At 40.2% G+C, this 25,155-nt stretch overlaps 1 protein-coding gene across 2 annotated transcripts; it reads right to left on the reverse strand.

The window, feature by feature from the left end:
* Positions 1 to 139: 139 nt before the first annotated feature.
* LOC128732570 (heat shock protein beta-1) lies at positions 140 to 25,155 on the reverse strand. 2 transcript variants are annotated; one of them, XM_053825848.1, is made up of 5 exons: positions 24,690 to 25,155; positions 20,357 to 20,389; positions 7,385 to 7,469; positions 1,163 to 1,258; positions 140 to 1,104 (listed from the first exon to the last, which is right to left on the reverse strand). In XM_053825848.1, exons 1-5 carry the CDS (start codon positions 24,872 to 24,874, stop codon positions 904 to 906), a joined length of 600 nt encoding a protein of 199 aa, XP_053681823.1. In that variant the 5' UTR covers positions 24,875 to 25,155; the 3' UTR covers positions 140 to 903. The 2 variants fall into 2 exon arrangements, with proteins under 2 accessions (XP_053681823.1, XP_053681832.1); XM_053825857.1 differs by lacking the exon at positions 20,357 to 20,389.

The following is a 25,155-nucleotide window of genomic DNA, read 5'->3' on the forward strand; positions in this document are numbered from 1 at the left end:
GACGAAGCCCACCAGTTGTCAGTTCATAGATTTATATAATATTGTTACATACAGACATAAGCGTTAATAAAGACAGCTTGAAAATTGAAAACCATTTCGCCGGACTATGAGTTTTCTCTAAAATATAACAACCCCTGGATTCAGCAAGAATTCTGTTTTAATCTCTGACATTCACAGATTTTATACGATATATAAAATAAATAAAGCACAAATACACAAACGATTGTTTTCCGATAGTACTGCTTCGATCGAATATAAAAAAACACAAATGGAAAGCGCCCGATCGAGAGCCATCCTTTATCTAAAGCTGTAATTCCTATATCTCGGTTGCCGGCAAATTCAATATCCAATCAATTAGTATATAATAGTAGCAATCGAGTGGCCCGGTCGTACAAGAATTAATATCGTTTTGGCCAAGTGTAAAATTTTCCTGAATATCAAAGTCCCGTATTTACTGTGTGTTGTTTTAAAATGAAATTGGTTAAACTGGTTAATCATGCATGTGAAGGCCACTTGATAGACATTCGTCTGAGTTAATTTCGGTGTAGCGTATCGTTGTTTTATGTAGGTTGGAGGTGTAATAATTAAGTAATAATGTGCGCACGCATTCATCATATCACATGCATTTACTGGTATCAATGAGGGAGATGGCCTACTTTCCACCGAATAGAGATAGCTTCGGTCTGATTAATAATATCTTGTCTTAATACAGCTTCATTTTTGTCCTAAAACACTTCACCAACCGGCAGGTTGGTGTGCTACAGCATAACTAGTAAAATGATTATAAGTATAAAAGCATGTTTTTTCGATTTTCTTGAACGTCTTCCGTTTCCATTTTACTGAATACGCGCTCCGGAAAGAATATTTAGCAATATGGCTGAATGAACGAATTTTGTCGGCTCTCTAGTGATGAGTGATTGCAATCATGGTTTCACCGGGGGTCAGAGCCTGCGGCGGCAGCGGAGCGTCAACCGTCAGTACGCCATCCTTGCTCAACGACGACTTGATTAGCTCTGGATTGCATCCCTTTGGCAGCAGGAACTCCCGATTGTACTCCCTGTATACGGACTTGGTGTCGGATTTTTCCTCGTGTTTGGCGTGCACCTACCGGTAGAAAGCTGCGATTAGATCGCTTACCAAATTTTTTTGTTAATTTGCATACCAGTAATTTGTTGTCTACTGTCTTGACCACGATTTCCTCCGGAGCATACTGACTGACGTCGAACCGAAGCTTCAGCACCTTGTTGTCGCCATCCTCCTACAGTGAAACAAGAGAGTTGTTCTGATTAATTAAATGATACCTTAATTAGAACACTAGGTATTCTAAGAAGACCTGACTTGGGCTGTTGGTGGCTTACTAAGTTTTTAATCGTTTTAAAAAATACAATCTATGATTATTTAAGAATCGACGACAGATTCAAGCTTCCGAGCGCCAATATCTCTTACTAACTCACCCACTCACAGGATAAAGAATTTTTTTTCCATAACTTCACATATACTTATTGTATTCTTGAAGAAGACAAGTTGCACTTGAATAAAAATAGTTTGATTTACTTATGGTAACGAAGTTTTCAAATGACCCAAGGTTGGTAAATAGATAATGCGTAAAATAAGGCCCATAGTGGCAGCTTCTTACCCAGCAAATCCTATCCCTATTCCTGGCACCTACCGGGATACCAACAACCTTAGTGGCAATCAGGTAATCAACCCCGGTGGAAACTAATATCGTATGCTGACAGCGAATGGCGAATAATCGTCCTCGTGTCAATGTGAGACGCTAAAAAGTACTAAGATGGTCCTCCGGCGACGTAGGAGGTCGGTGCAGGCCTTACAAGTCATCCGTAAAAAACCAGTACAGAAAGCATATACTCGAAATATGGACTGGAACAATCAACATAGACCAAGGCAACGAAAAAGGACTAACGATTGGAAGCTTGGAACATGGAACTACAAGTCTCTCAATTCTTTGGGAAATACCCGTTTACCGACTTATTTAGAGCCCGCAAGTTCGACATTATAGCGCTGCAGGAGGTATACTGGAAGGGGTCTACGATACATTCGTATAGAAGTGGGTACACCATTTACAAGAGCTGCGGCAATACACACGACCTGGTTAAAGCTTGTATGTGCAAGTTGAGGATTAGAGTCTGTTTCTTCAACATTAGCATTATTAGCATAGCTCACACGCACACCTAGGAAGCGACGAGGACGATTAGTACACTGTTTACGAGTAGCTTGAACGTGAATACGACAACTGCCCACGACATGACGTTAAAATCGTCATCGGAGACATCAACGCTCAGGTTGACTAGGAAGAGGAATTCAGACCGGTCATTGAAAAGTTCAGCGCTCACCCGCTTTCGAACCAAAACGGCAATCGACTCATTGACTACGCAGCCTCCAAAAATATGATTATACGAAGTAACCACAAGCACAGCTTCCCATACCGGTTCACCTGGAAATCATCCAGGCAACACAATTTTAGTACTTCTAGTTGAGACGACTTATATATACCCAGAATTAGTCTTATAAGAAGCAATCATAACAACTTTATAGCAACTGTGGTAGACGGGCTCGCAAATCGACTACGTTTTGATTCATGGAAGACACTTATCGGTTTTCATCGACGTCAGAACCTAACGTATTGGGAGAGCTAAACGAAGATCCTCTCGAGCACTGCAGGGATAGCGTTAAAGCAGCCATTATCAGCACAGTGGAAGGTGCCATTGGGTACGCTGAAAGGAGTCGACGTAATGACTGGTTCAACAAGGAATGCCACAGGATGTTAAACGAGAAGAATGCAGTGCGGGCGTCGATGCTGCAGCAGGGGACTCGTCAAAACGTGTAACGATATAGAGAGAAACAAAGACAGCAAATCGAGTTTTTTCGAGGTAAGAAGCGCAGCCTGGAAGAAATGGAGTGCGAGGATATGGAACAGCGGTTTCGTTCTCAGGAAACGCAAAGAAGGAAAATTGTACAGGAAACTTAACGTAGCCCGCAAAGGCTTTGGGCCGCGATCCGAAACATGTCGGGATAAACACGGAGGGATCTTGCCCGATGAACGTGAGTTGATCAATAGGGGGAAGCAGATCTACAATGAGCACCAGAATGGCGCAGATCGAGGCCAACAAGCAGCTGAAAAGCAACAAGGCAGCTGGCAAAGATGGAATTGCAAAGGAGCTTAAAGATGGGCCCGGATAGTTTGGCTATCTGTCTGCACCCGCTGATTTTTTTTGTGTGGATATTACCACTACGACCAGCATTTTGATCTATTGTGATCTTATCCAGGTGTTGTTCCGCACTTCGTTGTTATTGCAGTATCGCTATAGAGTGAGCGAACTGCTTATTATCCGTGCTTAAAGTGTCGGTGTGTTTTCACCCCTTTTTCCCTCTACACTTCTTACTATTTTTCAACCAGTCTAGTTCTAGAGCCAGGAAGTGCGGAGACTAGTTACAATTTGTCCTTGGACAAGAGGCTTCATTCGCACCCCGAGCAAGTATCATTCTTATAACCAGTCCCGGCTAAAGGCTTCATGGTCGGTAAAGCAGAGTTCAGCACAGAGTGAGGGTGTGTATGTGTGTATGTATGTGTTCCTTACTACTTATGTATTACCAATCTCGTTCCTAGAACCAGGAAGCGGAACAAGCTATAATTTGCCCTTGAACAAGAGGCTTCATTCGCACCTCGAGCAAGTACCACTCTTATAACTTGCCCTGGCAAGAGGCTTTCATTGTTAGTAAATGCAGAATGCAGTAGGCTGTGGAGGGGCCTGAGAATAAACCCATGCTGAAGTCACTTAACATCGAATGGCCTGATTCTACTAAGATTCGAACCCACGACCACTCGCTTGTCAAGGCAGACTTGGTAACCTTGCGGTTACAGCCCCCCGCCCCCTGCATCCGCTGATAGTCAGGTAACTTCGACAAGGCGATGGTATTTCCAGTCTCCTGTTCTATATCGCGCAATAGATAGGTGTTATTGAATGTGCGGGTTTTAACATGCATAATTTTTCTGTTTCACTGACGACGTGGACGTTATCCAAAGGACGTTCCAGGTTACTGATCACTATACCAAAATGAAACGTGAAGCGGTGAAGGTTGGATTAGTGATGAGTACGTCTGAGACCAAGTACCTGTTAGCAGGACCCGCGCGCTCTCGAGTTCTATAGGTAATAGTGTGGTAGTCGACGGGGACGAGTTCGAGGTGGTGGACGAATTAGTATACCTCAGGTTGTTGGTTATGTCGGATAACAACTGCAGCACAGAAATATTTAGACTTATTCTTGCCAAAAGTTCTGCCTACTGCGGACTCCACAAGACCCCGAGGTCTGGTAAACTTCACCTCGTACCAAACGTACCATGAACAAGACGCTAATAGAACTGGTAATCCTCTACACTCTATAGGTACGAAACGTGGACAATGCTCGACGGGGACTTGAAAGCACAGGCCGTTTTTGAACATCATCTGCGCAGGACCATCTTTGGCGGTGTATGTGAAAACGGACAACAAACCCACAAAAATGGTGTTCGTAATGGTACTGATTGGTATCAGATGGAGAGGTGTGCAGCGTGCTCGACAGTTAGACCAAGTGGAGCAGGACCTAAAAAGCGTGGAACATTCGAGAAATAGGAGATGAACAAGGTACCGTAAAACGGGGTAACATTGATCACTGGGGAAACATTAATCAGTTAGACCAATCTCGTAAATAAGTAAAATAAACAACTTCAGCACTCTTTCCTGGACCTGGATTCCTGGAACAATGTTACCCCCGATGATCAATGATACCCCGTTTTACGGTAGTCATAAACTCTGTCCTTCTAGTAATAAACAAAGAAAACGTCAACGAAGTGTCTGGTGTTGTTTGGTTGTAATTCATACTTGTGACACTGTGATCACTGTGCATCCTGTACATCTTCGTTGTTTTGTTACTTCGCAGACTGTTTAGACCAGTGATGGCCAAAGTGTGGCACACGGGGCGCATGCGGCTCTTGAATATGGTCCTTGCGGCCCGCGGACTGGTTTGATGAATGGTGGACGAGAACTATAGGTAGAATTCATTAATGTCAAAAGTCATTTCGGGCCGCGGATCTATTGAGGAGATATGATTTAGCCCGCTATATGCTTATACCTTGGCCACCACTGATTTAGACGAAGGAGAGTTCAAAATATTAGACAGCAAAAAAGCAAAGCCTTGGCTATAAACGTCTTTTGAGACTTGATCCTTTTTTGTCGACAGACTTCGCAGCCAGTTATTGGAGTACAGGACTATTACGGGGTTAATGCAACGATCCTACTGACTCTACCCAAGCAACAATGTGAGTTTTATTGTACTCTTATGACGGTTTTCATGACCAATTTTGGTCTCAAATGCCATAACAAGAGTGTAATAAAATCCAAATTGTTACTTGGGTAGCGGCACCACCCAGTTGAGATTCGAACATACAACGACTGGCTTTTTCGAACAACATCCTACCTTGACGTTAACTGGATGGTTAAATATTGGACAGCTGCATTTTCTAAAGGTTTCGGCGTTCATTTTAACAAATTGGTTGTTTATACTAGAATGTTTTTTCTTAAGAGTATGGTTTCTTTTCCAAGAACAAATGGTTTTAAGAGAGTTTTTTGCAATATTGTTAAGATAAATCCATCTTGCAGAAGAATGTCATATATCTTTGATATTAAGGAATTCATTAAAGTTTTAAGGAAGCTTTTAAACGTCGATTTTAAACGAGAATAAACTATCCGTTGAAAACACTTTGTATAATGAATTACATCTATTGATGTTTATGATTTGATGGGTGTTTCTTCAGAACTGTTATCAAATAAGACAAAATTCACTTAAGGAAACCCATTCTAAAACCTAATAGGTCTTTAAGCTTCAACCTACACAAATGTGTAGGTGAAAGCTTTTGCTACAAAATCTACCTAGAATCGTTTATGCAACCTACAATGTTTAAAAGTTGGGCAACGTTAACTGTATAGTTACACTGCGTATTACAATAGTTAAATACGTTCTAGGAATAGTCGTTGTCTCGTAGTAACAATTTTCCGCAAAATTTAAAAATAACGTGCCGCCCGGAGATGGATAAAGTACGCAATGGGCAGATAAAACTGCTATCAAAAATGAATAGAAAAATTATAAGTAAACTGTGAAAAATATTTGACTGTCCAGGTGGGATTTGAACCCACAATTCCCAATTCAATTTCCCATGGTTCAAATCCCACCTGCACTGTCAATGATTAACACACGAATGCCACAACAGTGATGAAGTGTCTTAAATGAAATATAAATAAATAAAGTCAATTATTTTTCATAGTTCGCAAATAATTTTTCCCAGTTCATTCAATTTTTGTTCTACGCAAAAACACATTTACTCCCCCATAAGAAAGCAAAAATAACTCGATAAAAATTGGAAAAAAGATAACCAATTTGCTGCTGACGGGTTTCGCGCCAACTCGTCTATGAGGGTGACAGAACCCTGTTAGAATTAAATGAAACTTTGTGTGTATAAAGAGTTCATGTAAATAGCAAACTTTACATACAATACTTAGTTTTTCCAAAATTGATTTAGACTAACTTTTGGAAAGGACTCAATTTTTTCCTTTTTTTTTATAAAAAATATAACTTCTACAAAGGGCCTACAAAAAATTATCTTTTTTGGATAGCTTAGGTTAGAAAATATCTTGCATTTTCATTTTAAAAAAACTGACAACAATGAAAATAAATTTCACCTTAAATTTCACAATTTCATCTTAAGAATTGATGATTTTTCAAGATGTGTAACTGCAAATCTTCCATACATCGGAAACCGGGCATATAAGTTTTTATAACAAAAACTTTTGTATGTCCATACTGAAAATAAAGTAATTCCATTTTCAGTGTATAATATTAAAGCGAAATCAAAGGATTGTTACTCCGAAGTAATTATTTTGAATAATAAATCAAATTTCCTAGCTCATAAGCCTTAATTTCTGTAATTTATGTTTATTATTTGCCATATTAAAGGATATACAGGGGTTAGACAAAACGATCGGACCAGGCAAAATAAGACGTTTTTACTTAAAACCTATTGCAATAGGTTTCAATGGGAATTTTTTTTTCTGATTTATCTGAATTATTTTGAAAAAAAAAATTTCTAAACCAGATGTCATTCTTATGTTCACTGTACATATAGTTTCATAGTAGTCCTAGGCTAATCCTAGCTTCATTTCACGGCTCAGAGACATAAATCAAAGTTGTTGATCAACTGCTTGTTACTCGCCTACACATGCACTGCTATACGACTTAGAAAGCCTGAATTGCATTACCTAACGAGAAACTACTTTAGATCGATAAAAATCTTGTATTTTAGAGTCGGTTTTCTACAAAGCTTTCCCACATACCTGTATCAGCGGCGAATTGATGTCCTGCACCTGTGTCGTGCTCTGCGGGTGTTTCAGCGCCGACGCTGCATTCGATGTGGTTGTGCTAAAAAGGGTAAAAAGCAATTATCAGTACGCTTCGTTGTTTCGCTGGCTGCTGACTCAACAAACAAAAATATCGCGCAGTGTTGTTTGCAATATCTTTACTTGCTTTCTAAAAGCTAAATATAAGATCACTAGAGAACATAGCTTAGAATGTTGCAAGAAGATCAGAAACTGTGTTGGTGACTTTGTGAGTGTGAACAAATAAATATGCAGGGTAAAAGGCAGCCGCATTTTAGCACCGTAATAAAAATATTTCAACCAACAGTGAACCGAGCGAGTGAACAAAGAATTATTTAATATTTGGTCAGGTGCCAGACAACGGTGAGAAAATGACCATCCTAAGCAACAGGTATGAGGATGATGTTGTAGCAAAGGTGCTATTGAATGACTGAAGTCTCTAGCTCTAAACCAATTTTTCATAAAGTGCATAATTTACTATGAATTATAACAGAAGAATATGATGCACAAACACAAGTAAACATGCTGGCTTGGGTAAAATATTGCACATAGCTTTTCACGCTAATCTACATCAGAACTAATTCTATGCAGAGCAACTCAATGTATCCCATCACGCGTGATAGGTGTGAAGTCTGGGAAATGGAATCACATTCTATGCTACGCTCCGAGATGCGAGGTGTGGAATGATTTTAAGTAAGACTAAGATTCATGCGCGCAGGTGCTACTCTATAAATAACACTAATTCACCGTCCAAAACATTTGACAGAAACTGAATCAACAGAAGAACAAAATTTAAAAATACTGATAGATGACAAGAGTGTGGATGTATGTACTTGTTCAGGGAGAAAGCTTTATTGCGTAGATCTTTGAGGACATCTAACTGTATGGTGGAAACTGTTCAGCTACATAGAAGGTAAAATACCAAAGTCGTATAGGCACTGACATGTCGGTCCATCAAAACCAAAACTGCTGTATAAGTTCCAACAATGATGCTCTAACGTAACGGTGTGAGATGAGATTTATATCCTGTTCCCAATAGGTACATATGATTGTGCAATCTTCACCGTAGCAGACGTTTAAATGTGCACTCCAAACAATTAACACATCTTTAGGCGTCAACCGACCAGGTCACGAAATCTGTATATGAAAAAGGTGCGAGAGGAAGCTTACGTATGTGTTTATGTTGATCTCGTAAGTGAATTGTTTTAGTATAAAATAAATTTGCCGCGGAATTCATCCTCGTTATGATAAGAAAACTCTTCAGCTGTTGTATGGTCGGCGTTAAGTTAGACCGGACCAAGTCTCAAAATTTTAAAAATTGAGTTAATGACAGCAAACGATCTTAGAACTTTCTAAACTACATTTAAGTTTAATCAGTTCACATACATGTTACAAATAATCAGAGATATGAAATGATTTCGAACGATTGATAGCTTTAAACAACACAGAGCAGCAAAATTTAACTTGGTTTTTCTCAAAACTAAATTTTTGTCACTTGGTTCGGTCTGAATTAACATCGACCATATCATGCAAAGTTTTTTACCCAAATGTGAGTATCTTTTGTTAAAAGTGTAGTCATTTTGTAGTCAAAAATCAACGCTAATTCAAAGAAGGCTGCTTATATTTTTTCAATCAATTGTTGCTAGAGTTTTGATTTTTTTTATGAAAAATAAGAAGAAAAAGTTGCTAGTTATTTTGTACTATTTGTTTTCGTTAGTGACAATTTAAGAAACAGAAGTCTTATGTTATGTATCATATTTAATAATTCCTAAAAATAGCGTATTTTAGGGAACCATTTACTCATGCATGCTATGAAATTAATACCAAATGGAAACTATTCCTTTGAATGGGATTCTACATCCTCCGTGTCATCGGTCAAAAGCAACACAAGAGTGGTGTCATCAGAATTTGCCCCATTTTTAATCATCACAAGAATGACTTGCTTCATCACCAGATCCCAAAAGTCTTGGATTACTCTGCATGGAGATATATGCTGAGTAAAATTGAAAGTAGAAAATGTCACATTTTATAATGATTCAAGCTACTTTGGGTTACGATTTGAAACGATTTGCCCCAGAAAACCGAGCATGTCAGCCGCGATGCATTTCAAAAACGCATTCGAATGGCGAGTATAAATCACGCATTAGTCACGAATATGACTGAACCATTATTTTCTCGTTTCGTCTAAGTTAATTTTTACATAAAAGTGTTGAACATAAAACAATTATGGTTTAAGTTTAATGTTAGTTGCACGATTTTGCTTCTGTTTAAAATGTATAGCGAGTTTGCGTGAATATTTGTAGCAAAAAAGTAGTAGTAGTAGTTTGTAGCGCTCTGTTGAGCGAGCGCTTAAGAACATCTGCATGCAACCAAAGTTCTCATTTATACACAGAACGGCTAATAAACAGACGACACGCAAACTATTTTAGGTCAATAAAACCTATTTCAAACGATGCTTGCGTTTTCCAGGTCAACCGTACAATAAATAGCTCTTGTCCGTCGAAGACCTTGGTGGAATCTACCATCAGTCACAATGTATTTATATATTCTACCTCATAAATCACAATCAAACGGTAAACTGGCTGACTCCTTTTTTCGTGATAGACCTTCGAAAACGATTTTCACGGTTCGCTTCTTAGGCTGTTTGCCTGGACGGTGTCAAGTTCGTTAGCGTAATTGATGAGTTCATCTCCCCCGCAACTTGACGCTAAACTATGCTCGAATCCGCTCTGCGACCATACAAAACCTACAAAGACTAATGTGCGAGCGCAATTCAGCTACGGAAGGCGACAACTTTCAGTGGACCGTGCGTATCCTAAATAGGGAAATCACGCCAACAACCAGGTAACCCACGCCAAATGTGCGTCGTCGTTATGGACAGTCCATTCATGGGTTAGCGTCTACTATGTCATCGATGTGATGCCATCGTCATCAAGGGGCACAGCAATAATCGCGTTTGACAATGCAGCAGGAATAAAAATTGGTCGTAAAGTACTCCACACTCACACCCACGCGAGCTACCGGCTCCGTTGATATGTATGCCTGACACAGCGGGGCAAGATAAAAAAACAAAACAATTTATACCGTAAACAATCATGAAATAGAAGCCGCAGTGGGTAGTGACACTTTGATCTGGAAGTGTACGTTTGCAGGCGTCTAAATTAGTTAATCACTGTATCTTAGTCGGCCGGTCCACCTACTCTGCTAGGTGAATACGATTAGTTCATCAAGAGTCGAAAGGCGAGCGGACTTATTGCTTTTGAACTACCTACACAAGGATAATCCTAATCGGAAATCTAACCTAACACTCGCCCAAATTATCTGCGGATGTGTATGAAATCACGACTGTTTCGAGATGATGAACTCATGGCCAACTTCTACGCTATGAACCCACGTGACTCATTTATTTAGCAACTCCAACTTAATGTGATTTAATGAGATAATCTAACAAAAACAGATTAATATATTTAAGCAGATTTATAAGGAATAAAACTACGGTGACAAATTAGAACCAGAAAGCACACAGGAGTAAGGAAGAAGAAAGTGGACAAACTTGCCAAAAAGTTGATGGTTTGGCAAGCCATCTGTAGGTGCGACAAGGTGAGTCAGCTATACATCACGATCGGTGCCTCTTGAAGCACCTATATCCCGTCCTATAGTCTCATGAAGGCAATACTTTAGACCAAACCTCGTGATTTTAGTCATGACCTTGAAATGCGCTTGTTATAAACACCGTCCGGTGCGGCACGGCTGCTACCCGTCCAGATACGCACGGCACTGGGTGCTTTTGATAATAGAACGCACTGGCGTTGCAACATATTGGCACGCTCCCTGACAACACAAGAACCCGATCGAGGAACTTTGTCTTCAACTAGGTACCAATGAGCACGGTACCAACGACAGCTTGCATGATTTCGTTCTTTGCTTTCCTTCTTATTCGTTCATTCGGTGTACGTGACCAAGGTTAGTCAAGAGAGGTTTTCTGATGTTCAAATTTGTTTTTCACCCCCGCTGGGTTACCCTTGACGACCACCGAAATTTTCAATGCGGAAACTATTGAATGTATAAACAACGTCGATGGTTGCTAACCAATCGTTCCGCGCACTTCTGTTCTACAAACTGTGAAAACTAGATCACCTATTTTAACTCACCTTGTACGTGACTGAGTTGTCAGGAGGTACCGGCTCCGTACTCTAGCCGTGCTCTAGCAGGTGCCAGCTGGTGTAAGCTGGCACACTATCGCTCGCAAAGTAAAAGAACCTAAATAACTGCTTGGTGCAATACGGTAAAAACTTATGATCGGTAGCGGGTGCCCTCCACAATGCCGTTTTTTGGCCCGGGGCCGCCCGAAGCGCACCGAACACATATAATACTGTACCGAAAGAAAAGAACAAATCGGCACTGAGGTGCGGTATCATATTAGTTCGAACGAAAGGAGGCAAAATACACCGAAACCGGAAGCATGTGACTTATGAACGGAGGGGAAAGTTTTAGCACGGTTACCGGAGCGGTGCGTGTTTTCGCAAGTCTGCCCATCGAGCTCGCGTGAAGTTAACCATAATGTTGTAGTTTATTCAGTGAAAATTTGAAGAAAATTTGACTTAAAATAAATTTTGACGACCATTTTTGTGTCTCACTTTTTCGAGTACATCCTTTATATACCAAAGTTGGTAAAGAGAGAGAGCCAAAAACGAGAAGCAAAACTGTCCCTATGAAAGTTCTAGTGAGTACGACTGCGACATACAGTCGCTTTTGTCTCCGTTAAATTCGTCTGCTAGCGTTTTCCAGGTCAGGAGCGGATCAAACAGCGTCTGTCACATAACGAGCGGAAAGAAAATCACAGGTAACGGCCAACATCCTACAGTACCCGCAATATATCAGCAAATATAGAAAGGAATCAATCTAGATTTTTAGCAACACGGGACGGTTTGCCCAGCAGGACAAACTGGCTCAATTTGCTAGAGAAGCAAGCTCCTGTGGCTTAAAATACTGGGAAATACCAATTCAGTAGATGAACACTGGTAAACACAAGACATTAACCTCTATTCTACATACAGATCGGACCCGGATCCGATCAGAAATTTCGCTTCGATCAGAATACAACGTATGTTATAATACACGTCGATTGGGACGTTTCTGATCGGCACGCGCCCGATCGGAATTGAAAATCGAGGCGATTAGCTGGACAAAACTTATTATATTCTGATCATGAACCGATAATGCGACTCGGAAACGAAGAGTTAGATTCCAGATGAGCCTAGAGGATCACACGACCTTAATGAGATGAGATGAGACTTGTTGCCAGATTCAGAGGATGGATAAGACCCTTTACAAGGATCCAGTGTTATGCGCCAACAGATGCTGCCGATTTGCGGGAAAAAGAGAGTTTCTACAGTCAACTGTGTGACTAAGTATGGGACTAAGAAAACGGACAAAGAGTTACAACCAAATCCATTTAGGACACTTCTTCGTGAAGATGGGTTTGAACAACTCCCTCCTTAAAAGCATCATGGAACGTCGCGGTCTAGAAAAAATAAGCGAGAACGGAGGCTGTTTTCGGAGTTTTGTGGAATGGACAATGTGGTGATAAGGGATTCACTCTTTCTCCGGCCAGCACATAAGGTGGTCACTTGGGTTTCCCGTGACGGCCGGACAGAAAACGCAGTAGACCACATGTGCATTAACCGAAGGTAGAAAAGGAGCCTACTTGACGTACACAACAAACGCAGCGCCGACATCACAGCCGACCACCGTCTTGTTGTCAGTGCCTGCGCTTCTCATGCGTTCTGCCATAAGAGAAGAACAATGGATGGCGTTATGACGTCCGCCGACTGGAAAATCCCGCGGTGAAAAGGGCCTTCGTCGAGCAACTAGCATCCAGAGGCTTCGACGCCTTCGTCAATGCGCAGTGGCCGGAGCGATTGAATCTCGGATAAAACCTAGAAGATGATCGATGAACGGAGAAAGGCGTAGATCAGCACCAGAACCAGAGCCACAAGAACAGCAGCCCGTCAACGAGTCGCCGAGCTGGACAAGACTGTTAAAAGTTTTGAAGATGGGACAAGAGAGCCTGAGTCGATTCCGCAGTTGAGGACGCAAAAAAGGTCAGCGCCAATGGAGATATCCGTTTATTGTACGATATTTATCGCTGCCTTAGTGCCAGAGCATAGATTCCGCTCAAGGACTGTGCAAACCAGTCGCTGACCGATCATATGGACCAGCTTGACCATTGGACTGAACACTTTGAACAACTCTTTCGGGTCTCAAGTATCACAGGCCAACATAACCAGCAACTACGTCGCTTCAACCGCGTCAACTCTAAGGCAGCGTCGCATGCGGAAATTGAGGCAACAATCAAACATAGCATACGATAAAAATCTAGCAGAGCACTAGGTATATAGACAGCAGTTCAGCAGAAGATGCTGACAGCAGACTCAGTTTAGTCAGCGCAAATGTTCAGTTCTACAGCATTAATTGGGAAACCGTAACATTTCCTGTGGATCGCCACCGCCTCATCTCAAGTACGCTAAGAGATACTCTTGTGCAAAGTGCTGCACGACGGTGTCTTTTCGGATCATATCGGGGTCACTGCTGACATAGGGTTACATTCTTTCATCGCTATTGTTCCTCGTCATTATGAACAAAATTTTAATTGATCCATTGGTAACATACCATGGTAATGATATGGTTATATACCAACTCGAGGATTACCGTAGAAGACTTAGACAACGAAGCTATTAAATGATTTAGGCCTGGCCGACGACATTGTCTTGCTTTCCCAACGGCTATCTGATATGTAGAGCACGCTTGATAATTTCTCGGACAGTTTCAAGGACGTAGGTCTCACAGACAATTTCGCAAAGACCAAGTCGATGGCAGTGAACACTAACAATACCTCCAATTTCACAATGGCAGGACGACAGGTCCAGGAAGAAGATATCTTTGCTACCATACAACATCGGTGGTAGGTTTGCAGGGAGGCACCCGATCGGAATCCGCATCCGGGCTTATTTCATTCTGCATTAATTGATCATAAGGAAAACCAGAGTGCTACATTCCACTTTCGGGACTTGATCTTCTGTCTTTATTCGACAGACTTCGCTGCCAGTTGTTAGAGCACTGGACAATTGCAATAAACAACTCAAAGGAACCCTTAAAGTACTTTCGTAGATTGCACCCTATATCTTGTTTTGTTTTTGTGTCAAAATAAACATATTATCCAATTTTCACAAATATAAAACAACAATAAAAATCCATGTGAAGTCTGGGTTATTATGAGTTAATTACAATCAGACCGCTTTCCGCTGTGAAACATCTTTATTTTGAAAAAAAAGCAAAACTCGAAAGAACATTCGTCTTCATTCTACACTCACCTAGAGTGTTTACGTTAACCAAGGCTATATTTTCCAACATTAATTTTCACCGACGCGACAAGCAGTAATTTGCCGCAACAGTGAGAAAACAACATCAGAAAAAATGTGTGCGGTTTTAAGCATCATTACATCACCTTCCTGTCCGAGTAGCTCGGTAAACAAAAAAACGCATGCAATCTGGTAAAACAGTAAATCAGGTGAGTTCAATACTGCAAGTAATTTGCAATATTAGATTTAACCCGATGGAAAAATTAGTAAAAACAGACACTTTAAGATTCTACGAGTAACAAAAGATTTTGGAAATATAATTATAAGCTAACGTGCTCATGCGGTTGTTTTTCATAGTTCGATCTTAAATGTTATAAACCTCTTTACTATACTATGTATATTCAAGTATTTATACACATACACGCCTCCCACAGACTCGCCAACGGGATAATAAAACACCAGGTTTCAATGTCAATCCGCGTTTTGTCTTTTAAGAAAACGTCAACTGAAATAAAAACCTACTCGTTGAAATTAAATTACTTTTTTGTAGTAAAAATTGTACGAAAACGTCTGCATTCCTTGCATACCTGCTCTCATATTCACAATTTGTAATTAGTCCAACACGTTAGGAAAGCTAACCATTACTTGGCATCGAGCATGTTGACATAAGCCAACGTTAGCACGTCACTTCTGCGGGACGATGGAACGAACTAATTTGAATATAATTGACAAGCATACTATATGGCGTCGTCAAGTCCAGACAGTAAACAGCAAAAACTGTATCTGATGTCTATCAAGTCTATTAGTAGAAGGGGGCACCGAGCAAGCAAAGGTACGAGGGATTTTCCTGTGTCCAATTGCACAAGGTGCGCCCGTTGCCTGTGCAGAAATGTACAGGATTATCATTATTGTACAACTAAATGGACATCAAAAATAAATTTAAAATGAATATTTTTAAAATACCTTCTGCGTGAATACTGACTATCTGACATAATTTAATGACCGTGTCTTGCGTTTTCTTGATCGAACGTTTGTTGCTTACAATGTATGATTCATCTCCAAGTCACATGGCAGAAAAAACGATTTTGATTATCTTTCACCAGGACGGGCACCTGAGAATTTTCATTAATTCTTGGTGATTTTTTTTCATCATGTTTCCATGCCAGTTTAACAATTGATTAGCATATGAAATAAAATATCAGTTTATTTATAATCAAAAATTTATGAACTAATGTACAGCAAATGTTGGCCAAAGTTATTTAGATTCAGATACATGGCATCCAGCATTCAGTGACGCAGTCCCAGAACAAGATCATATACGGTACGCCACGGTAAGCTCACGAACGAAACCGCATTAGCCTCCTTCTTGTCGGTGCTGCATTGGAGTGCACAAGTAAAGTGTTAATTTTCACTTATTGATATTGCAGCGATCTCACGACGGTGCTGCTACGGCCACCCGGCCGCCGTGTCGGTCAGCCAGTGCGGGGGAGGAAAAACGATGAGATCACGAACTAATAATAAAAATAGCCCATAAATAATAAACAACAGATAGCCGTGTTCACTTGTGGGCAAGCAAATTCGTCTATCGTCAATGGTGCACCTCTGATCTTGATAGTATACAGTTTGGTTTCGATAAACTTTAACTTGCAGTAAATTTTTGATTTAATTTCAAGAATTGCCAGGTGACTTGTACAGTAGATTTGTACGCAATCCCTGTGGCAATCTTTGGAATTAAATGCAAAATTTACAGTAGGTTAAAGTTTATTGAAACAAGTATCCTGTTACGAAGCTGTTACAGAAAACCATCATTAGGAAAAACTAGTGCGATTTTCGAGAAGAGTGCTCTACAACGAATGCTGCCACAGATCCTCGATAAATTACGAGAATTCCACTTGCAAATGCACCACTTCAAGACAGCGGTCAGTAACCTGAGATGAGCTATGACAGGTTCTGTATGAAATGTCAGCATAGATGATGATGAGATATCTGAATCGTTTATAACGTTATATGGTTCAAAGTTAGGTGCCGAGATGTCCAATTTGCTATTGAACATCGCATTGGTAGCTGCAATACGAACTCAAGCAACGCAAAGTTCGGATGGAAGGGGAATTTTTGGTTTTGGCTTATTTTTGGCATCTCTTTTAGGTAATTTAGGTAGTCCGCCCAGTTTTTTTAATACGGGGCTTTAAGCGCTGAACGGTCATTAGCCCAATGTCCGCCCAGTTAGGTCCGGGGTACGATGCTGGTCTAACAAGCCAGTCGTCGTATGTTCGATTCTCGACTGGGCGGTGCCGCTCATTAAAGTCCATAGAAGATCTTTGAACTAGCCCCGTAATTCTCCTGTACTCCAATAACTGGCTTCGAAGTCGATCGATAAAGAAGGGTTAAGTTCTTAAGAACGTTTATATACCCATGGCTTTGCTTTGCTTTTAGGTAATTAATCGAACTTTCAAGTTCCTATTGCAGAACCAAGCACGAAACAGTTACTTTCTTTGAACTTTCTTGTTGCTAGTTACGCTAATGCATGAAAATGATACTTGTTGGAAAACTAAGTTATGTCTGTACATGCAATTTCCGTAGTTTGAACTAAATATTAGCTTTTGAGTTCCTTTTTTAAGTATTATGTGAACTTCTGGTTGTTAGAGAAGCGCAACTGTTCAAAGGAGTAGTCTCATCATTTAGAAGAACATTCCCCAGACTTCGCGAAGGGTATCGATAGTTACCACTTTTGCTAATTGTGGCTGGTAGCCGGCTGGGTAGTGCATACCAACGCTGCCTTACGCACCTGTAGGCAATAATCTTATCAGGATACGGGCCTACCTTGATTGGGAGATCGAATAATCAACCTTAATGGAAGCCAAGGTCATATGCTGACTAGAAAAGAGGTGAAATTTAATAAACGACGAACAAGAAAATTTAAAATGGGGCAATCGGAATAAGCCCACGCGATGAACACGAGCTATGGATTGGAAACTCGGGACGTGGAATACGTTCTTCATTCCTACACCAATACAACTGGAAGCTACTGCTTCCGGTGCTTCTCAGACATCGTTGACAGTAGATCCTTTCGAAGCGCTAACGTTGACTCAGGCCACTAAAAATCGCCCAAACTCACCGTTGCGAATAACATTCGGTAACGACGCCAGCCTCAGTTAAATCTCGCGAGGCTGAAGCAGCCTGACGTAGTCGTAAACTTCATACATTCACTTGAAGCTGCACTGACGGAAGAGGACACTGGACCAAGGCTCTCTCGAGGATTGGAATACCATTAAAACAGCCATTAACAGTGTAGCAGAGAGAATCACCGGGAACGTTACACGGAATAAGCGGAACGCAAGAATGTACGAGAGTAACGGATGAGTAGAAGGTAGCGCGGGTGATAAAGATGCACGGTGCCTCTCGTCAGAACGTAAAAAAACACAGACAGAAGAAGGTGCAGCGAACCCACATCTTCCCGGAGAAAAAGCGCTACCTGGGAAAATAGGAGTATGTGGAGTTGTAGTAACTGCATCGTTAGCAGAAAACACGAATGTTCAACTAGAAACTTAACGCATCCTGCTGAAGCTTCTGGCTATGAGCCAAAATGTGTAGGATTACGAATGGCAATATTTTGACGGACGATCGTGTGGTCAGCGAAAGGATGATCCTAAATTGTACTTCCGGATCCGTTCGACTGATGATTGTCATTTTCTCCAAAATCAACTCGAAGCCTTTGTCACTTGGTGCGACGTCAACTATATGATACTGAACCCGGAGAAGTGCCCAGCAATCGCATTTTCCCGAAAGAAAGATCCGATCATGTTTCGTTATGAGCTCGAAAGCTCAGCAACTGACCTAAGCAGCACACATTTAGTTGCAGCAACTCTTCTATGACTAAAGTTGGTCACATATCGGTTACCACAACTGGTTTGTAACAACTGTGTTACTAGGGGAACGTGTTTCGCATATCAAACACTTATCTTAGATTCACAGTTAACGTACAAGCACAGACTAACAGACGTAACACTTCGAACAAATTTTCTAACAAAACATCGTTTCATTGACACCCCTAGAACTTGGAAAAAACACTAGCATCACCTGGTGCAGTCTTCGCGCTACGCAGAGTAGGTTGGTATAAATTTAGCAATGCTATGAATTTACTTGTATAATATCTGAGGCCAGCGCAGGCGAGCGGCGTTCTCGCGCAGTCTTGGCTTAAGCGAAAATTTGAAATGATCGTTTTTATTGACGATGGAATGAGGCTTCAGTGTTACGTCTGTTAGTCTGTGGTACAAGGGTCATATCTCGTATTTTGTCGACAAAGCCTTAGGTTCTTTACGATCGCGAAAAATTTCTCTGACGCTGCCTCAAATCACTATACTGTTCGCTGGTGCGGTCAATTCTGGCATACTGTTTGTCTGATTGGAATCCTAACTACACAAACAGTGCTGAGAGAATCGAGTCCGGTCAGCGTCGATTTCTTAGATTCGCTTTGCAAAAGCTGCCATGGAGAAACCCGTTCCGTCTTTCCAGCTATGCCGCTAAAGCCGCTGTCAACTGATCGATGTAGAACCTCTCTGTGCTCGCAGGGCTATCTCCAGAGCACTGTTGATTGCGGACAGCATACGGGGGAGAATTGACTGTCCCACGCTTTTGGAACAGATTAACATAAATGTTCAACGAGCGCTGCGTAACAATGCAATGATGAGATTGCCCCCTCGTCGCACTAATTACAGCACGACTTTTCACCGCCTCAATACCCTGCATCAAAAAAAATAAGCAAAGCATCCAAATTTTCAGATTTGTTTTATCTGCCACGTCCTAAATTGTAAACACGTTCACGTTTCCACTAAACTCGATCCTCGAAGATACAAGCCAGCAAGTTGCTCGCCATTTCATTACATTCACCTCATCAGTTGACCCTTCAGTCGAATGGGCGAGGAGAAGAAGCAGTGCCGTTCGCGTCAAAACTTCAAAATCACCAACATAGTGAGAATAAATATTAACATTTCGCTTGACAGTGACGTAAACTGCCTACATACGCTGCCTACAAATACAAATACGTAGAATGGCTAAATCAAATAAAAGTCAACTTGAAGTAACGTGTGATGCCTAACTAGATGATAAACTAATATTTTGACACGAGAAGTTTTCCTATAATCGCAGAGGTGAACTAAGATCAGTATCTAGGCATAAGTCGTGGATGATGATGAGGGTGATGATGTAATGGCCAACAAATATTGAACAGGGAGAGGAAAACCGTGCAGTTTTGATGCGCAGTCTGGTTCAATTGACACCAGTGGATGAACCTTCTAATAGAACGAGTTAATTGGTTGATCAAATATCTAGATTGGATTAGTGACGTGCCATGCTTACAATTATAATAGATTATTATAGATGATGGTTTAGGAAAAAAGAACGAATATAAATGCAACAATCATTCCCTTGAGGTAGTAACTTTGCAAGTGTTTACTGGTGTATGTGTGTAAATGTTTTGCAGCAGGGTTTGGACGTGTAACTACACATAGCAGGTCAAGTTAAATGGTATTAGAATATAATACGATTGACTATCTCAGTAACGGGTAAATACCTGCTGGACGTCGCTGTCTTTTTGGTGGAAAAACTTTGGTTTAGTTTGCATTATTTGAGTTTTTGTTTATTATATTTCGAAGCGAAGAAAGTTATGCGCATGCGCGGGATTGTTTGTATTTGTTTGTGGCATTGGGACAAATATTTCGGCATTGGACACGGACAAATCGCGGTTAGAATTGCGGTATTTAGGTTTGGCAGGAGCGGTAAAATATAAAAAAGAAGAAAAATCCAATTGTTAGTCGTCGTTTAAAGATAGAATTTTCTACAATTTGTTAATTACTGAAACGGAGCTAAGGTTAATAATATTATTGAAGAAAATTCAGAAACTGAACAAACATATGAAAGTTTTTTGAAACCTAGAAAACACTACCAAGCAAACTGGCAACTTTCTCGACAATCTAGTAACAACAACAAAATTTTTATCTGTCTTCACTCTTAAATGTGTTTACCAATAAATTGTTTGGATTTGAAAACTGCTCAGAATACAATAGTGCGCAAATCCAGATTTGTAGTCGAAAATTCAACTAATTTTGGCTGCTTGCTATCAGTAATTGAATTATTCAGTTACAAAAATATACTTTTGGATATCTTCTACCAATTTTTTGGTTGCAAAATTACTCAGTATCTGAGTTTGTATTTGAGTAGTAACCAAATTGTAGCTAAACCCAACCTATTTATCATGTAAATTCATTTGAGAATGTTAATTCAAAACAAAGTTCCCAATTTTTTAGATATATTTTCTACCACACATTTGTCACATTCACACCTGCTGGATGAGAAATCTCGTTTTTTGCCAAATCGTACAACTGTTTGAACCATAAAAGTGAACCCGTCATAAAATCTCAACCAAGCTGTCGTCATGATTTTGGTTTTCAAATAACCTCAGTTGTGTTTTAATTACGCCTCTGTTATTCAGTGTCACACAGAACTGACTGCGCATTTTTTATGACCAACCTACATGAATGTGACATCATCCATTAAGGTGGTGGTCCAGGGTACACCGTTATGCAAAAGCCCAACCGCTGCACCCCGGTATATACGCCAGTGAAAGAAAACGGCGCTCAGTACACTCACCGTCGAACTGAACCGAAATGTGGGCACACGAGAGGGTTCGCTCCTTCTAAGGAAACTTAAACCGGAGTTTTAAGTTTATCATCATTTGTCGCTGCCCGGTTAGTGGCACAAATAAGGAAATCGGAATGCGTGGCGCGATTACGAAACATGTGCCCACTTACGTCGTCGGATTCCTTTAGCTTCCAGTCAAAAATCGGTGAAAAAGTATTGCGAATCGATTCCCAATCACGCTCACGATGTCAATAACAATAAAATTTAAACTGATTGGCCGATGCGGTTCGGAGGGAGTCTATCAGTCCGATTAGTCTTTCGATAACGATGACAAGTGGAGGTAAATAGAACCTTCATTGAATCAGGCCATGATTTCTCCCTTCAAATGAATTGTTTGCCTACTTACTTGCATTGTACTCAAACATTCAAGGTGATAGTCGGTTTAGTCTGCGAAATCAATTTCCACCGTTACAATAATTGGCTTATCTTCTGTGGGTAATGATTGCAGCAGGTGCGCGTTCTCGTATGGAACATTCATGAAATCTACTGCACACAGTGTAAACACGAGCATCCGGCGTAATTGTTTGAACGAAAAAATATTTAACGATTTAATGCCACCGAAATGAAAGGGTACATAAATTACTGTTCGAACTGTGATTGTAGTGATCTTTTCTTTTGCATAAACATGTTTGAAATTTACGCTTATTGTTTATTTGTCTTCTAATGTGAGACAAAAATAGGTTAAATAGGTTTCGGCAGGCTTATAAATATTCGGCACTCTCTGATATTCTCTTTAAAAACTTGAAGAAACCAATTTATCATTACGAAACTTGGTATCTATTGACGAGAAATGGTGATAATTTTTCCCTAAGAATATGAAAAACAGGATAGACCCAAAATAAAATTACGCCGGAGAATCTGGTCCCGGACCCTATAATGTGATGTCAGTGTAGAAAAATTGATTTATTATGCAGCTGGTAGGTAGTCATACTCTTGTTATCTATTATAGTTGTCACTGTCTGGAACACAGTCGGAGAAACGTTGATCCTTAAAAACAAACATATCACACCACTGACCAACTTGAAAAGGTGATGTTTTTTTACTATAACACATTTGTCAGTGTGCCAAATTTCCACTCATGTTTTCTTACCAAAAGGCCGTCATAATACATTTTGACCAATATTTAACATCTAAGACGAAGAACGTTCTTAATTATTGCATAGGTCTTTTTTTATAAAAAAACGTACAGCTAAAAGAAGCTCAAGTTATGAATTTCATACAAAAATAATTATCCTGACGACCGCCAGACAAAATTTAGATAGATATGTGAACTACTTACAGAAAAATTTTGAGAGTGATTGTTTTATTCTAGTTGTGCTTTTTTCAAAAGTAAAAAAAAAGCTAAAAATCTCGGAATAATTTTTGTCGCATTTGTTTCGTTTTGGGAAGATGAAAACTGGTCATAGTCAGAATGCTGTAATGTTACTGCCAAAATGTCAATAAATCTGTTCTGAATACATTTTCCGCATGTTCCATTTAAAACAAATTTTACTTGTGGTTCTAAAACTATAAGTTAAAAAAAAGCTTTGCATCGATTCAAATGATTTAAATTACCATTTGGCCCGATTTAGCAAAACAAAATGTTGAAAGGATACGAAATTGTCTATATTTATTGTTTTTTTACAATTAGCCGAAAAAAACGCGATTAAAATTGAACAAATTTAAGGTGCAATAGTCGCAAGTTTGTTTGAGAAAGACTTGCAATTTCAGGACGTATAGGAGGAAGAAAAGGTAACGAAATTGAATGTTCAGAAGAGAAAAAGTAAACTGTTGCTCGTGGGTGTTATTGTTATTGGCGCAGGGCAGCTGCTTGAATTCCGTTACAAAACAGAGCTGACAATATCAGTTTACTTGATGATAGGAATTTATTGTATAGCTATCTCATGTGTTGCAAAAGCGTTGGAGTAAAATTCCTTATTTATGTATTTTTTAATCATCTAAATATGTTGAAAGTTCGTGTGAATTTTCGCTGTTTTATATGAAGCGTATACACGACCATTTGATAAGTCAATATTTCAGATTTTTATACCGATTAAAAGACTACAAACCATATCATTGTCCCATTAAGTTCATAGTTTGCTTTTTATTTGCTTAGTCAGCATCAGCATGGGCCTTTGAACAATAGCAATCCAATCGCTCAAAGCAAAAAACCGATTAACCAAACAATCGCACCCCAAATTCCACTAAAGCTCCACTTAATGATATACAAACTTGTGCGCATGGTAATTTATGACTCCGATGACGAGGAGACCTCGCTTCACAGTGCCAATAAACATCTGTGAACGTTTTTGATGAATTTAACTCATTTCCGTCCGATCTCGGTTCGGTATCGGGTACAGAAAAACTCGCCAGCTCGGAAAGTTTGCATTGGCGTACGGCCTGACGTCATATCTTGAAAAGTGCATCATCAGAACTTCGTGCGTCGCTGCGCGTGCTATGGTTTACTTCGTGCACAATCGAACACATTATGCTGCCCGGCTGTCCATGCCAGCAGCCGGCAATAGCCAGATGAGTCATCCCCACGCGCTAGTTGCTGTTTCTTTTCGGTCGATTATGGCAAGGAGAAGCGGTACTTGATTATCTATTCTCAATTATTCATGTGCCTTTCAACAATTGAAGCGTTTGTTTTGATGCTGAATACGATGTCATTGTGTTATAGTTGCAACAGACGTCAAAGTCTTATTATTAATCTCCCATATCTTTCATCGCATCTTTTAATTTAATGCTTCGAACCTGTTTTAATTGATACAACTTTCACATTGTGAGATTCGAAACCATGTCAACAAGTATAAATTTCATTATTCAAACGATTTATATCAGTAGATCAATCTTTGAAATATTCGTTTGATTTTGCGAAACAAAAACATTTTTCCATTGCCCAACACAACCAGGCAATCCCCTACGCATGACAGTAGCTCTAAATCAACAAGCTACACATCCAAGGCAAAACAGCCGGAGACGAAAACGGTTCTCCTATGGCTTCTTTTATTTTTAGAACGGACAAAAATTTCGAGATTCCTCATTCATACTTTCACGCGTCGATGGAAGCTCACTCCGAAAGAAAATGGAAATAAATCAGCTATCAGAAACTGAAGACATAACGCAGGAATCCCTTGCGAAATAGTTTTGCGATTGCACACTTAGGAACGGTATGGGGCCCTTACTTAAACAGACATCCGTCGTAAGTCAAACCAACCTTCACCTACCTCGATGTGGTTTCGAAGAAGTTTGACTCCCGGTTCATCAGTTCCGATCTAAATTTAGCCATCTCTTCCTCCATCTTTCGCATTTCGGAGTCGAAACGCTCGCGGATGCTGGCAAACTCCGTATCAATCACACTGAAGTCACCGAGCTTGATCGGGATGTTACGTTTGTTTGCACTGTCGGCCATTTTTTGATACGGTTTAATCTCCGGATGCGGATTTAAAGTTGGTCACAAGTTCTCACTTTTCGTTAGGTGTGAATATCGATTAAGTATCCGTTTCGACCTTCGCCGAATTGTCACGACGAGACGGGTGCACTTTTTGAAATATTTTCGAAGCACAAGGTCACACTTTTCCTTCTATTTTCTGTCGCACACTGACAACCTAATTTCTCTTGATGATATCGGTCTGGCAACGTATAGCACCTACTATAGTACAAACGGTACAGTTCAGTTCACAACAAAAGACT

The sequence above is a fragment of the Sabethes cyaneus genome, chromosome 1, assembly GCF_943734655.1.
Source record: "Sabethes cyaneus chromosome 1, idSabCyanKW18_F2, whole genome shotgun sequence".
NCBI classification, from domain to species: Eukaryota; Metazoa; Arthropoda; class Insecta; order Diptera; family Culicidae; genus Sabethes; species Sabethes cyaneus.

Bases quoted from the DNA above. Each gene is read 5' to 3' on its own strand.
- LOC128732570 (XM_053825848.1), bottom strand. From the start codon at position 24,874: ATGGCCGACAGTGCAAACAAACGTAACATCCCGATCAAGCTCGGTGAC. The intron at 7,470-20,356 runs GTATTTACCCGT...TACCCTTTTTAG, and splicing joins AAGACAGCGACGTCCAGCAG to CACAACCACATCGAATGCAG. The intron at 1,259-7,384 runs GTATGTGGGAAA...GTTTCACTGTAG, and splicing joins TCAATTCGCCGCTGATACAG to GAGGATGGCGACAACAAGGT.